The 16,274-nt window shown below is 41.4% G+C and overlaps 1 protein-coding gene across 1 annotated transcript in view; it reads right to left on the bottom strand.

The window, feature by feature from the left end:
• fn1a (fibronectin 1a) overlaps positions 1-11,058 on the bottom strand; it is a 32,199-nt gene extending 21,141 nt beyond the window's left edge. Inside the window, exons 1-12 of the mRNA XM_080498533.1 lie at positions 10,745-11,058; positions 9,841-9,966; positions 9,614-9,751; positions 9,166-9,297; positions 8,632-8,769; positions 7,945-8,103; positions 7,172-7,369; positions 6,890-7,072; positions 6,497-6,673; positions 3,393-3,548; positions 3,015-3,143; positions 2,189-2,332 (exon numbers count right to left, since the gene is read on the bottom strand). Of these exons, the coding sequence (XP_080354659.1) occupies positions 2,189-2,332; positions 3,015-3,143; positions 3,393-3,548; positions 6,497-6,673; positions 6,890-7,072; positions 7,172-7,369; positions 7,945-8,103; positions 8,632-8,769; positions 9,166-9,297; positions 9,614-9,751; positions 9,841-9,966; positions 10,745-10,874 (1,810 nt within the window). The 5' untranslated portion in view covers positions 10,875-11,058. The remainder of the gene's footprint in view (positions 1-2,188; positions 2,333-3,014; positions 3,144-3,392; positions 3,549-6,496; positions 6,674-6,889; positions 7,073-7,171; positions 7,370-7,944; positions 8,104-8,631; positions 8,770-9,165; positions 9,298-9,613; positions 9,752-9,840; positions 9,967-10,744) is intronic.
• Positions 11,059-16,274: the final 5,216 nt, after the last annotated feature.

The raw sequence follows: 16,274 nt of genomic DNA, 5'->3' as shown, positions 1-16,274 counted from the left end.
TTGCTTTATGCTAAAGGCTCCTTGGTGAGAGTGGGTGTCACTTCCACTGTAATGTTTATCAGATGTCAGAGAGGGGGTCCACTTTTCTTTTATTAAAGGAAATTGGTTGGTAACCACAGGTTTACCACCACCTCTGCATGTGTGCTAGTCTAGACAAATAGAACACAAAAGAGTGATTTTTCATTTAAATTTCACTTCATAAGATGTATTGATTCCTGTTTTATGCGCCCAAACAACATTTAACAGCTGCCCCATCCTTTTAGTGAATGTCTGTTTGCAAACCAACTTTTAAAAAAAGCAGCGTGGTGGCTAGTTTTGTCGGTCATTACTCTGACAGCACACTATAAACTGAATTACATAAAGTAGCAGCCAAGTGATTTACAGAACCTTGCACAGAGCTTAACAAGTCAGTGTGACAACAAAGAGGAGAAATGCCACAAGTCGGAGCTCAAACGTTGTCGGATCTGGAAGTTTTTAAAGTAAAAGAAGGCCATCAAGCCATCTTTAATGTAAACAGAAGTCATGTGGCAAGCAGGCTCCTGACATGAGCTGTGCTGATAGAACCTAGTAGCTTTTGTAAAGAATTGAGGTTTCCTAACCACTTTTCCAAATAGCAGACCTGTAATCAAAGTTTCTGAGCAAGTGGCTCGGTTAACCAGACGTTGCTTGCAGATACACAAAACCTCAAAAACAATCTGGGACCAATTACTGCCTATTACAGACCCACAGGCCACTGGAGAGGCGAAGGGTTATGTAGAATCAGATGTGGGAGGTGCATGAAAACGGATGCACACTCCGTGGATTCTTGCACATGCACCCACCTTTGTGTAATGTACAAGCACACACACACACACGCATTACTCTGAACACGCAAGACATAACAGCCATTCATTCTGGATGCACAGCAACGTGCTGATAAGAACCACAGTAAAGGGAGGCAATGCTGGGAGTCACCGCAACAATAAGAATTGCCCCGAAAGATTAAATTGCACTTCAGTCAAGTAGAGATAAACATAGACGCCAGACTAAAAAGCATCTTTTTTAAGATCTTATCAAGCCATGTGCTAAATCTGCGACTTGTGAAAACCTTCACAGAAATTCTTTACATGGGGGTTTTCCATTTTTACCTTTTATGGTGCTCGACAAAGAAAAGCCAACCGAGTTCAAGCCTGGATCTGGCTCTCGCTGCCCTTAAATCTTCACTTGCAGTATTTTGCATGCCCAGGCACACACACAAGGAGCAAGTTCACAGCTGGTTGCCATTATGGCCACTTACGGCAGAATAGTGCCTTACATTTTGTGTATCGCGTCAACCCGTCTCACATAAACAAGAAGCACTTTAAAAGGCTTGGCCACATAACACCTGAGCACAACTTCAGAGAAACTGGAGTGTTTGCAACTGAACAGGGGTGCATGCTATCCAAATCCAACAATAAAAGTGCTGCATAATAAGGCAAAACTGAGAAATACTTTAAGTCAAGCAAAGCAACCCAGCTAATTCATTAGTGGGATGACCATATTTTGATTTCCATCAGTGATGACACTTTGCTCGAGCTTGTAATATGTGAAATGATGGCACGCAAAAAATACAACCTGAGTATTCTATGCAACATGACTCGTAAATACACACTTAAAAGTCTCCTGAAAAACAATGAAAATCTTCAACAAAAAAAAGCAAGTCAAGTCAAGCAAAGTCATTAAGAGTCCAGTAACTTAAACGTTAAAATCAATTCCTCTGAATTATGCCATCTAAAAATCAATGTGAACTACCTTCTATTAAAATCCCCTGTTCCGTACCTTGGTAGGTACAGAGCTTTCAGCGCGTGTCAGTGTTTCATGCTCATACGCACTCGTACAGGCCGCCGTCGAGTACAGCTGTGGCAACAACACAGGGGATGTGCCACATGCTGGCAGGAACAAAGGCTCAAAGTGTGGGGTGTACTTGTAAAAGAGGAAATCACACCCCTCCCTCCCAACACTGTCTGTTTCACATCAAAGTCAAGGGCCTCATTTTAAAGGTGAGTTAAACAAACATTTTCCCATTGCAGGAGCACAATTTGTTAAGTCCACAATGGAGAGAGGGATGATGCAAACGGTATGTTAGTGGTAAATCAAATACGTTACAGTTTCACGAGACAAAATCTCTCTTTTTATTGCATAGTTGCACGTTATAAAGTTCTGAACTTACCAGGGAAAGACTGCTGGGGCTCACAGCTGAGCTCTCCCACACCATTTCCATAGCAATAACACTTGTACATGATCCCATGGATGACTTTATCCCAAGACTCCCCAATCTGATAGAAAGCTTTGGTCTCTGGCTCCTGGCACTGATCTGAGGTCACACAAAAAGGGAGTAAATCAACGAGAGAAGCATTATGAATGGTTGCAACACAACAACGATAGCAACAAAAAACACAAACACACTGAATTCTAAGATATTTGTTTTAACAAGCAATGCAGTTTTAAGATCCAAACACATGTAAACAAAAGTGCTTGGTTTAGATTTGGGCTTAGTGCAAACTTGGTCATTATTCTGAAACATGCCTTTTTTTGTAAGTTGCTTGAAATTCCTAAATTAACATGACATCACTTTCTCAAAAGATATGAGTCATAGTGTTGGTTGTAAGTCACTCAACCAGACCAATGCTTCTGGTGAAACCGTTTATGCACATGTCTCCTATTAGACAGTTCTTTCATAAGAACAGTCAACACAGTGGCAGAACTGAGCTTTGAAATGGCTGTAAAACTTCTATGTAAAAAAAAAACAAAAACAGCCAAGTACTTTTATTCCCAATCTTCCACAAAAGTGTCCCAAGTTTCCCCTCAGGTCTTTTTCTGCTCAAACACTGTGAAAACATCTCAAATCTCTGAGGCGACTGGAAGGAAGCACTTCATTTTGAGATTTCAACATTGCACTCCCTATGTGTATGACGTTACACTGCTCTTGTTAATGGATGATATTGTTTTGTCATTAGTTCAGACAGTTGGAAAGCTGAAATAAAGTCTGCACCTACCGATGGCGTCACACTTCCAGCGGCCCCGCCCCTGTCCGAAGCAAGAGCAGTTCATCATGTATCCCTCCTCGTGTTGTTTGGTGAAGGTCTGGTTGACCTCGTAGGTCAGGCCGTCCACGCTACACTGGTCTGCAACAATCACACATCAAAACTAGAGATGTGAATGCAAACTTAAGCTCTATGTGTTTTGTGTGCATTTCTAGTTTTTTTTTTTTTTTTTTTTTTAAGGTGCAGATCAGGTGACGAGCAGTGCAGGTGTTCCGGATTACTTCTGACCTTTTGGCACGAGTGTGATTATATCCCACATGACCGTTCACCTCTTTACTCAGGGAACTCCAATATAGGTCCAATTATTGCAATGCACACATACACACGCACCTTTAAGCTGGGAGTATGCAACACAGCTCCATTCTCCTCTGCCGTTGCCGACGCAGGTACACCTCATCATGTGACCCAAGACGTCATGTCGCTTGTCCCACTGGTCTCCAATGCGGTACATCACCATTTCACTAGTTGTGCACACTTCTTCATGGGCTGAAATGCAAAAGCAAAATATCAGAACAGCACTTTCTTTATCTCTATACTGTCTCTTGTATTTACAAGCCAAAGTATCTCACAATGAGGAAATGTGAGGGCGTGCCTTCAAACAAACATATAATATAGATTATCTTGTTAACACAAGCAGCATCAAGATTATAGTTTCACACGCATATGGAGAGATCTCTGTTGCAGATCACTGGTTCAACACAAAGCTGCACAGGATATTACCCTCCCAGAACACCTGCATTCATCGGAAAGGAAATCTGATTAAAAGTTTGAAACAGCCGTCTTTCCTTGTTGTGTCTATGGATGACTGTGTGGGTCCACAGTATGTTAACAGATGATTAAAAGGACAAGCAGATTTTTTTTTTTTTTTTTTTGAAATCAGAGATAGAAGTGGGTGTGACAAGTACGAACATGCCTTTAGGCGTGTGTGCAAATGGGGCTGTGAGTGGTGGAATCGCTTTAATTTAGTCTCTGCTTTAAACGTGCGGCATTTCAGTCATTATTTGTGTTCCACAGATCCTAAGCATTATTTTAAAATACAAGAAAGTTGGGATTTCTTTGTTTTGATTGAGCTATTCCGAGGTTATAAAGAGTAGAGTTCCTGAAGACAGCCATCTTGGACCACTGTGGTATCTTTTTCCATACACTATTAACTTCTTGTGCTCAATGTAGTCAAAGTTCAAAATGCAAATAGAAAATGTATATGTACAGTTAAAATTCACTTTAGTCAATGAGAAGAAAATGACACATGAGGTCTGCAGTCTTTAATAAGCCACAAACAAACTGCTCCAGACCACTGGATACTAAGGCTTATTTGCTGGTTTGGTGACTGCAGTTAAGATTATGTAGTTGGACCAGTAATACAGGGACTGAGAATGGAGTGCACCGTCAAGTGCCTTGGTGGTGGTTTCATAGAGTAATTTAGTCTAAATTAGAGATCTGAAAAAAGAAAAAAGAAAATCACAGTGATGGCTGATCAGTACCTTGTAATCTCAATGACTTTATATAGTAACATTGGAATTAAAAGGCTATTTACAAAGTGCAGGCCACCAATGTAGATGTGGCTGAGATGTAAAAGTTTTTGAATGATAGCATCAATTGATCAATACATTTTTGCAAATGAAAAATTCATCCAAGCCGTACAGGTGCAGCGCCAAAAATTAGAGGACAAATGAAAGGTTACCTTTTCAAACAATTCAGTTCAATCCGGGGATTGTGAAATAAAATATCTTAGATCCACATAAACAGCAGTTTTTGGTCTAAAATGCTGTCTCTGTTCTTGATGCGTGTGTTTCTTTAGCCGTTTGAATAAAGTCTTGTTTCTTCATACAGTTTGGCTTGTGTTTAGTTGTCTTGACTCGAGGGGAATCAGCTGCTGCTCACAATGAACATTTATCTTTTCTCCAGATACAAAAGATCTCACAGGCTTTAAACAGCTCTGGAGGAAAAGCCAACAGTGACTGACTACATTTGGCCTGAAATCAACATTGTTTTGAGAATCTCTCTCTGCATTCGGCTTTTTAAATGGCAATCAGGGCTCATTTCGGGGTGGCTGGCTTCATGACTTGGAAAGGGGCCATTTAAAATGTTATTGCCTGGTACAGCCGTGGAAGCTTAAACAATTCCCTCCATCCATAACAGATTTATCACCAAGTAAGGGCTGGACTTGACATAATACAGGAAATTAACCAAATGATACCGCTTAACTTGGGAGAATGGAATCTTTGCCAAGAGCAAACTTTTAGGTTCAATTGCTATTAATGATAATTGGGTAAATGATACAATTTGCATAATGGAGGTGAATCCCGGAGGTGGGCTCACAGCTGGACAACGTTTACCCATCATCCCACAGTCACATGGCAGACAGCAGAATAGCCCATTAAACTTCCTTTGAAGAAGATTGCCACAGGTGGAGGAGAAAGGAGATCCTCCAGACCCGTTTAAAAATCCCCAGTAACATCTGAACAGCCCGATTTGTTTTGACAATCCCTGTGAAGTCATTAATGTCCATTTAAATAGGACCCCCTGCTTCTCTAATTGTGGGTCTTTGTTTACCAAAGACAAACTGTGATCACAAAGGTAGAGGAGTTCAGTTTTTTCCCCCATTTCTTCTTCTTTTTTTTTTATTATTATTTTTTTTTATAAAATAAAGTTAACCTGGTTTAAGGTAGGCATATTAAGGACTCCTGTGGGATTTGAGTCTGTTCTTCATAAAACGTGCCATGTCAAAACATCTGGATGCAAAAGAATTCATTGACCTCAAGGGAGAGTTAAACAAAGCTGAAATATTACAGGTTTCTTTACACCCCCTCTTTCTAAACAATCCTTGCCTCACATGACTAGTCATTTATGTTTGTATTACTTTGGCACCTACTCTAAACTCTAACCCACAGTGAACAGCCAACATAATGCTGTGGTTGTTGAAACACAACTGTTAAAAGACAGTAAACGTTAACTTGAATAACTTCTCTAACTTAGCAGAAGGTCCTCTTCACTACAGGGCAAAATGCCGTTATTTGTACGATCCTATCACTCCTTCATATGACTGAGTCCACCATCAAAACCCCCCATAGTTTCACCGTCTTCAGTCCATTGTGCCACCTGCAGAGACCCAATTGACACTTTTACAAGGCAACAGCACATTCCTGAAGGAAGCGTGAAAGTGATGCATTTGGCTATCAGAGTAAACGAGTGCTAATGAGATTTGTTTTGCCAATCCTTTGTACAACTCCAATAGGATTACCTGTCAAACCCTTTCAGCCACAGCATACTATTTAGCTGTTGAATTTATCCAGTCACTGACTTTCCAATGCTTTTTACTCTCAAATTAAATTTTAAAACCATGCAGCACCACAAAACGACCCTTAAAACAACACATCAGTTTCTCTTTCTCTCTTCCTCCATCTTTTCCTAATTCGTCTCCCAAATCCACTCACCGGCCATGGGACAGAAACCAAAGCGATGCTCTCCATCATAGTTTGTGGTTGTACCACACCACTTCATGCCATCCCGGCGTCCGTCCGCGGTGCAGTCGGTGTAGTTTCGGCCGTTGTAGAGGTAGGGGAACTGGCACAGAGCACCGTTGGAATTACCACCACGAGTAGTCACAATTGCTGTGGGAGAAGAAAGCAATCAAAAACAACAGGTAAGTTTTCCAGCATGCAAAAGCAGCTTAGGATTCTACCATCTATATAAAACGTGAATGAAGATATATTTTTGAAGAGATCTAAGTCGACAGTCTTTAAAATGGTTGATAAAAGGTAAATCACTTGTCTACCATCAATTTCAATAATCTTAAACACTATACCGATATCCACTCATGCGCTCACCATTCTGCTCTGTGCAGAAAGAGTACTTCTGATCCGTCTCAAAGTCAGAAGAAGTGGAACACCAGAGCTGCCCTTCGCTGCGTCCATCAGAGGTACAGGAGTGGTAGGTTTTCCCTTTGTGGACAAAGGGGAAAACGCAGGGCTGCCCTCCGGAGTTGCCTCCATACACTGGAGCTGGTCCATCTGATTCACAACAAAGATGTTTAAATATCATGGGAAATTTTCACTTGTACTGACCTTTCTCTGGAGACGTCTTATTTGTGAAAACAAAAATGAACAAACCCCATTGGTCGCAGCTGACTCCACTGCCAAGGCAAGTGCAGATCATCTGCTTCTGTCCCTGGCTTTTCATCCAACGCTGTCCAATGAAGTACGACAGTCCAGCATCGGTCCTGCAAGGTCCCTCCTGTGAAAGCTCGGGTACGGTGGCGGGCTGGTAGATGGCAGGCTGGATGTTAGTGATCACACGAGAGCCAGTGCCTACAAATGTGACATATGACTTAAATTAGACATCACATGGCATCAAACATTCTCCCACCAAAACAGCCACAGACAGAAACAAAAAGGGAAGACACTTTAAATCAGTTACACACAGATTCAGTTAAATTAAATACAGGAATAAACATCCTTAAATAGAGGTCTGTAAATGCAGGACAATTTCAAGTAACAGTGTAACTCTATAGCTAGTATTAACATATAGACTGTTTTGCAATGTCTCACAGAAGAGATGCTCTGCACATTTTGTTTTTACTGTTCTTAAATAAAAACAAGCATATGGTTTATCTCACCCCCTGTAATCCCTTCAAACACATTTCCCCACTAACTTTTTATGCTTTTTCCCTCTTTTCTATTCCCGAGTTCCATTCACGTGATGCCTGTTTTCTCATGAGGTCATGATCACGAGTTACAAGTCATGTCTTTCTCACTTCAACGCTCGACACTTCTTATCTTTCCGTCCTCACAACATCTGTCTCTGGCACACATTCCTCCCTTCACACGTGGGGAGTCCGAGCAGAGGGGTAGAAAACACAGATGGGGATGCAATCAGTTCTCACCGAGGCCCGTGGTGTGAAGTGAGGCGTGTCGCTCACACTTCCACTCCCCTCGACCATTCCCCGTGCACAGACACTGCAGCAGGTGTCCGCGGGCATCGGTCTTGGTCCAAGTATCTCCGATACGGTAGGACGACAGGGTATCCTGATCATTGCAGCGATCTAGGAGAAAACAGGACAGTGGATTAGTAATATTAATGCAGAAAGAAAACCTGTAAAAGTCTGCTGTGATTGTGTGGGAACTGACTCCTCCTTGCATACAGATGTGTCTGTGTTCTGCAACCCTTGTTGATAACGTCAACACATTGACGGATTTACCGATGATCCCTGCTGAAAAGCCTCCAAGGCCACCCTGAAGTCATGTATCCAACAACAAGCTAATGACGGAATTACATTCATTATTATCTGTTACATCATCCGGCGTAATTAAGGAGGCAAGCTGTGGCTTCAACTGGCAAACACAGCTGGGAAGCATTTCCCCCGCAGCCAGTTTAAGATGCCCCAACTAATCACAAGCTGCACTTTGTCATTAGTAACGTCAGTATGGCTGCTGAATACTTGCATGGCACTCAGTAAAGAGCGTGGAGCCATGTGTGACCCCAACAAAGACACTATCATTTTCTGCAGATGACATGACTTCTCAGATGGGTAAAGTGCGTTCAACAAACCAAGAAACAAGGTGTTGCTCACTTCTGGAGGTGCATGTGATGCGTCCACTTCCCTCTCCCAGACAGGTGCAGTCTACGACCATCCAGCCCTGGTACGGCTTCTCCCAGGTCTCGCCAACAACATAAGATGTTCCCGCAGTATTGTCATAGCACCTCTCAGCTGCAGGATAAAAACACGTCAGCCACTGAGCCAGTGATCATTTTAAAACAAACAAATCTTTGTGTAAAAGTGGCTCATTTTCCCCAGTTTTTAAATTCTGTCTCAGATGAAGGTGGGAGTGTATAAAACATATCCAGTGCGAGCAGCCACTGAAGATGTCAATTACATCTGGAACACACCCTCTTTTTGTTTTACTAAGAGTTTTTTTTTTTACTTGTCATCATGTCTTGAAATACAACTACAAACGATCTCCAGTGTTGTTTCACAAGACCTTATTCTTAAAACACAACAGAATCCTTCATTACATACTTCTCTAACAAACTCCTATCCAATCCTGCTATTTTCCACCCAGGTGAAGAAGTCCCTTTTTAGTCAGTGGCTGCCTGAGTGACTCACCGATAGGTTTGCAGGTCCACTCTCCCTTTCCATTTCCCAGGCAGACACACTCCAGCATGTAGCCTCCCGTCTCGTGGGGTCTCCTCCAGGTGTCACCAATCTTATACGAGGCCCCGCCTTCATGACAGCGGTCTAGGTAGACAAGGAAGGAAAAAGCAGGTAATCTCCGATTACAGTTTTAAAAGCATGCGTACGTTGACACGGACGGAGTGCAAATGAAACAAAGCAACACAGGCATGAGACAGTTCTATTATCTAACCACTCAGCTAAGTGGAAACAGCTGCACAGCACCGGTTGTTAATCAGCTGCAGAGAATACTGGAGATTAACCAGTTTACTGCCGTCAGTCACAAGCTAGGATGTGTGGTCTGCGGTCAGAACAGTTAATGGTGAGGGGCAGCTCCCTGAACAGCTGGCACTCATACGTTCCCACAGAGACACACACTTACTGGCAATGGTGCAGCTGATTTTCCCCCTCCCAGATCCGATGCAGGTACAATCCCAGATCATGCCATCCTTGGGTCTCTCGTAGGTTGCTCCCACAATGTAGGATTGCTGGTTGACTTTGTCAAAGCACTTTTCCTCTGCTACAGTGAGAAAACAAGTGAGATGATGTATGAGTCTCATTCTGTTTAAACCGTCGGAAGAAAATAAGAAAACTGCACTGAAAACTAACCTTCAGGTTTGCTTTTACACTTGATTCCTGCAACTCCATGGCAGGTACAGATCAGAGTGCTGCCTAAAAACTGCCGTTCCCACTGGTCATTAGGGAAATAGTAGTTACCGTTCTCTACGCAACCCTCTGAATGAATAGGAGATAAGAAAAGGTAGGTGGTGGGGGGGGGGGATAAGAATTTGATTCTGTTCGAAGCAGCACAAGGCTCCTTGAATTAGAAGAACAAACAAAGCCACTGGACTATGATCCAGCTCCTAAACACACAGGCATAAGACTTTTTTTTTTTAATGTCAAGATAAGCAAACCCTAAATTGAAATAAACATTCTATTGTAGGGCAAGACTTCGCCCATGTCTGTGAAATTGACTCTAGATGTGTTAACCTGACTTCAAAGGGGCCCCAAGCTGAGTGATAAATCATTTGCACAGACTGGGGGAATAATAGCCATCCACTTTTACTCTCCAGCTCTCTCCTTCTCTCTCTCTCTCTCTCGTTCTCTGCAGGCCTGTTCTTTGTTCACATCTCATGACTTCATATGCAATGAACATCTCTCTGTTCTTCATTTGTAAACTCCAAATGGATAGACTCAGTCGTTCTGTATGTATTTGGAGAATTCTGAGAGTTTAGAAGTGGATAACAGTTTGTTGGTGCATATAGTGATCTCATATTCAGATTAAAATGAATTAAAAAGTTATTGTCTTTAACAATTTAATGCAATCCACAATGCAGTCAAGCCAAGACAATCAAGCAATGAATCTTGCACAGCTCAAAGTTAAACATGACAATCGCATTCAATTATTTTGTCAGTTCAAATAAAAATAAATAAATAAATAAATCAACTCTTGAAGCTTCTACACTTGGTTACATAAGCAGTTGCTGTCACAGTAATGACTAAAGAGTTTTACCTTGAGAGACTGAGGAGACTTGATGCTGCTGCCCCTGCCGCCGGGTCCTGTGCGTCCCTTTGGGCATGCAGTTCACTGCGCTCCCGATGCACAGCGCAACCAGCACCCTGGCAATGGTGCTGCCGGACATCTTTCTCACAAACCCAGCCGATCAGGTCAGTGCAGATAAAATGTGGCCACAGGTACTCTCTTGTCCGTCCGAGTGTGTTCTTTTGACGGGCACTGGGGAGGATTGGGTGCAGCTGTTCTTGTTGAACGCCGCGCTCAGACCTCGTTCAGTGCGCCTCCGTGCGTCTGCAACTCCTCCAGTCCGCGGCCCCTCCGTGTGTGTGCGCAGGTTCCCTCTGTGTGCGGGGACTGGGAGAGATTTATCTGGGCATGGCTTCACTCCTCCGGCGGAGGGAGGAGGGGAGGTCCGACAGTGACAAGAGACTACCCACGCAGCGTGTGAGTGCTGTACTCAGACTTTTTTTACGCAACGAAAAATGCGCCCACATTTAAGATGTAACATTTTCATTACTGTATATGTTTTTTGTTTTTGTTTTGTTTTTATTGGTTATAAATTTAATGATTAGGTAAAGTTCCACGTGTTTCTCCACTTGGCATGCACATGTGACCAGACTTTCGAAGAAATCAGGCAATAAATAAATTGACCATATTTCGTCAAAAAGTTTAGGGAAAAGGGAATTGGTGACACAGGTGGATCTAGACATTTTCCTCTGTGGGGTGGGGTGGTTGATGTACAGGGGTTAGCAATAATTCAAGTTGGGGGACCACTAATATGAAGGCTTCCTTTGACAAGCTTCATGGTAATGTGGATTTAGTTGCTCGCTCAATGTTATTTCCTGAACTTTTTGTTGTAGTGGTTGCCAAGAGCTCATAGAAGTAGGCTTGATTGTGAATTCACAGGTTTCAATCTTACAGCTGACTTGTCACCATTGTGGCTCCCTGAGCAGGACCCTTGGCCTCCATCTGCGCGCCAGTCTGGCTGCGCCTCCACATCTTGGAAATAGGATTGGTAAATCCCAGAGAGAGGGAGAAAATTGAGGGATTAATAAAGTATGATTAGCTTAGTTTAGTTTAGTGTTTGAACGTCATTTCCTTCGTATTATACAATGATGTAAAGACTGATCGAAATCACTTAATTCCCATTGACATGACAACATTTCAAGTGAAGCTGCCTTGTTTCTGTTTGAAAGTTTTACATTTAGAGGGTAACCTTTTGAAAACGATATCCATCTAGATGGAAAACTGAAAACAATGTAGTTTTTCTGTGGGGCCACTCACAGATGCAGTGTTTTTTTTTAAACAAAACCTCTTACTGCGGAGAACGGTGCAATGTAAACATGGAAGCTTCTTTAAATGGTCTTTCTTTGTTGTATGAATGGGGGAAAAAAGCCTCCAACTTTGCCAGAAGCTGAGCAGGATGGTGATCAGCACAGCAAGTTGTTGCCCACTCAGTATCGATTGTTTGGAGGAATAAAAAAAGTATTTTCCCTTGTGATCCAGAGGACGGTGTAAAATATCTGACCTTTATTAGAGAAATGTTGTTAAATCTGAGAATCAAGAGCAGGCCCTGGATTCATTGTTATGAATGAATCCATCTCGTGGATAAATACATTAATTTACTCCGGCCATCGGGTGCATCTGCAGTTTCAGCTTTTCAGGCACCAACTGTGAAAGACTATTTAATATAGATCCAATACATGTGGAGCTACTTCTTCTCCATTTTGCTGAAATCCAGCAAAGCCTTGTGTAAAAATTCAGGAGTCTTTCAAGTCATGTCAGTGTCAAGTGCCTCTTCATAACTGACGAGTGTTTATTGAGGCATCTTGACTTTGCCGCAGGACATTGATGCAGTGCAGTATTCTGGCCTATAGGTTTTACACAGGCTGCGCAGCAATCTGCAGGAATTAGGTCACATGGCGTCAGCGTCTGGAAAGTCTCCAGTTGCCTAAAGTTTCAATGTCTGGAAAGTGTTTATACATCCAGGTGTTTTTATTGAAATGATCCCTCTGTAACACAAGCTAACTTCTGTAATGTGCAAATCAAGAGGTTGGTTCCCCCTCTCACTGGCTCGCCCATTGTCTGTTCCCTTGAGCTGAGGCTTTGCTCCTGTGCACATATGCCGTGTGCACTGTAAACCATATAGAAAAACAAATGGCATCTTTTATTTGTTCCAGAGTTTGTTTATTTCTCTTTGTGTACATTTAGTTTTTAATAGAGTGAAACCCAAGGGCACTCTCAAAATGTCTGTAAGATGTTTGAGATCCGCAGACCAATTTCACGCAGACTATTAAAATCTGGAAACTCATTTGATTCCTTCAAAGTAAGTGATTGATGCGAAAGAGCCATTCTCCTCATTATAATGAAGATGACAGCACCGGAACGATTACACCAAGAGTGGTTCCTTTGGACTGCACAAAGTTAATTTGAAGTAGCAGGGATTGTGGTGATTGTCATTGAGGTTTGATGTGTAGTGCACATCCTAAAGCAATTTACTGACTGATCCAGTCCTGCCAGGAATGAAGAACAGCTCATAGCGTGTCATTATTTCCTCTGCAGCGTCATGCGCTCAACTGTTACAGCAGTATAGCAGATTAATCGCCGGTCGGCTGGTGAATGACGCCAATCAAACTATGGGGAAATAAGAGCAAAGGGGCTTTAACCGCTATGATGTGTGTCAGGAGATCAGGCATTTTCGAAGTGTTAGCGACATGCTACTTTGGCATCGTGTTTTGTTTGACTTTGGCATCCAGCTTGACACTTTATATTATTTAGCATTTGCTCCACATGAGGAGACAGCGATTAGTTACGGGGTAGCTTATTGAAATGCGCTATAGTGAGAGAACCCATCTGTTACACGCCAACTGTTTATGGGATGTTTCCTGTCAGTACGAGTGCCATATAATTTAAAATCATGTACGTGCATGACTGCAGAACTGAAAGCAATTCAGAGCATTCAGAGAATCAGGGGGAACCCGGATATAAAACTGGGATTCCACACAACAGTGCCTAAAATTAGAGCAGGAAAACCCATGTTTTTGGTTTAAGATCCTACTAATTTAATGCAACTATAGGATTATTTCTGTTTGTTTATGAAGTATGAATGTTACATAAAGTTTTGATCAACTGAATACCTTTCAATATATTCGCAATATCAATCTTTATATACCTCATTTGCATGTGTCATTTTCAGTGGAGGCGCCTGCATTGCTATTTCTGAGTTGAACTCGGTGGTCGTGGCAGCAGAAAACCTTCACAAGAGAAGAAACAAACAACATGCATCAACCTTCATACTGTAATAATGAAGTATTCATAATTACAATCATTTTCTGTAGTGAGACAATCAAGCCACATTACGAAGCAGTTATCCACTGAACTGCGGCTAACCATTGGAAACTGCCAGACATCAGGAGTGAAACGGTTGTGGTAGCTTCTTTTACTGCTTTTTCAACTTTTGTTATTCTGTAAAAAAAAAACTTTATCATTTCATCGGTCAAGTTTCATGTTTTAATATATTCACAAAAAATGTAATCTCTTTAAATGTCTCCGCTCTTGTTAGGCCGTGAACAAATTTATTGTTCTTGTTAAATACTAGAAACCGTGATTGCCACTGCCACTCTGTTATTGGTGATGATGAAGCTGGAAAGCCCAGTTTGAAGTCATCATCTGTTTACTGGGAAGGCTAACTGCCTGATGTGGCTTCACATCCAAATATACATTCTTATGGTTGAATGGACTGGTCCTAAGTGGTAATTTTCCATTAAAATTTTATCACATGGGATGATCTGGAATAAAACTGCTGCAGTGATTTCCATTATGTAACTTGTGGGGATCGCTGACAGATACAATAACATCCTGAGTGACTGGGAAACTTGGCAAATACATCAAATTAGGTTTTATTGAATTTATTTCCCAGACAAGCACGTGGAAGATGACTGTTTTGCAGCATTAAGGGTGTATGATAGTAAAACATAAAAGTAATAGAGAAAGGTTGCAGAAGATAAGATTGAATAAGCAGAATAAATTCTGAAACTCAAATATGTAACAAAGTGTAAATGTGGTACTAGTTGCATAGAGGTTCATATTATATTCAGAATTGACTGGTGGGTTAAAAGTAAAGAGGAATAAGGAAAGTTGAATGGAAAGTTGAGAAATCTGGGCAGATCTAGTAAACGTTTATACTGACGTGTGGAAGTTGTACTGTAACTTTCTGATTGCAACAGAGCCAGGACCTTCATTCTGAGAACAAGGGCAAATATGAGGAAAGCGAGTGCAGCTGCACTGTCTCGATACAGCTGCTACACATCTTCATTCCAACTCTGTCTTTCTTTCCCTCTCCGTCATCTGGTCTTACAAATTCTTTCTCGTCCCGATGCCTTGTCTTTTTTCCAGCCTTTTTTTTTTTTTAAATTTCTGTCTTATTACTAAAAAGTCTCAAAGGAGCTTCCACTGCCTTGAAGTCTCCAACTTTTGTGTAACAGCATTTGTAAGTTATGAGCCTCTTTCTTGTGTCTTTGCCCATTTAGTTTTTTTCTTTTTTTGTGCTATATTTGCGACACAAAATACTCTGAATTTCAAATTTCATCCAGAACAGTGCAACGTCCTTTGTAACTTTTGCCTTTGTAACTTTCCCACCGATATACACTATTTAAAGCAAAAGTGCTTGTGGTCGCAAGTTGGATGTCCAACAATGAGGTGTGGTCGGGTTTGTTGGTGAGTCAACAAAAAGCAGAAACAATACTGACCATGTAAAACCAACTCTCAGGTCAATTGTGTCACATTTTCTTATTTTGAGACTCTGGTAGCATGTGCACCAACAGTTTGTGTTCAACATTATCAGGAAATATTTCTAGCATTAAAACAAATTTGATACTGTCTTACTTTTTTATCATTTGCCTGTACATGTATGTCTTATAGACCTTGCCACTGCCACTTAATGCATTTTATCATACTATATATAAAATAGGTATTTACTCAATCTGTTTATATTGTTTTGTATTTTGGCTTTGGCTTTGCATAGTACTTTGGTCAGTAAGAGTTGTTTTTAATTGTGCTTTATAAATAAACTTGAGGTGAAACTATGAATTTTGTGTTTGGAAACTTCTATTAGTTATGAAAAGGGTTACTGTCACATAACCTGACACACCATGTGTGCTATTCAAGAGGAGATGATGGGAAGAAATATGCTTCTTTTGTTGATTTTTTTTCTCCCAAGTTTTAGTTATCACATTAACACAACATTAACTAATTCAACTGTCACACATTGGATTTGCAATACAAAGGCTGTACTGAGTCCCAAGCTCCAGCTGTCACCTGCATTTTTTTTTGCTCTCAAATTCTCTCAAATCAAGCTCAAAGAAAGCCCAGTAACAGCAGTTTCATTGATTGGACACTATGTCAGAAACAGATGTGAGACGAAATGACAGAATTAGTTCATAGTTCAACCCATATGGCCACACGGTGTTGTATCAGTTAGTTCTCTTGTATCCCAAGAAGACTACCCCTGGTTGTATTCCAGATTCCA

The sequence above is a fragment of the Blennius ocellaris genome (assembly GCF_963422515.1).
Source record: "Blennius ocellaris genome assembly, chromosome: 6".
NCBI lineage: Eukaryota > Metazoa > Chordata > Actinopteri > Blenniiformes > Blenniidae > Blennius > Blennius ocellaris.
The sequence above is the reverse complement of the archived record's forward strand: the minus strand, read 5'-3'. Positions and strand labels throughout refer to the sequence as shown.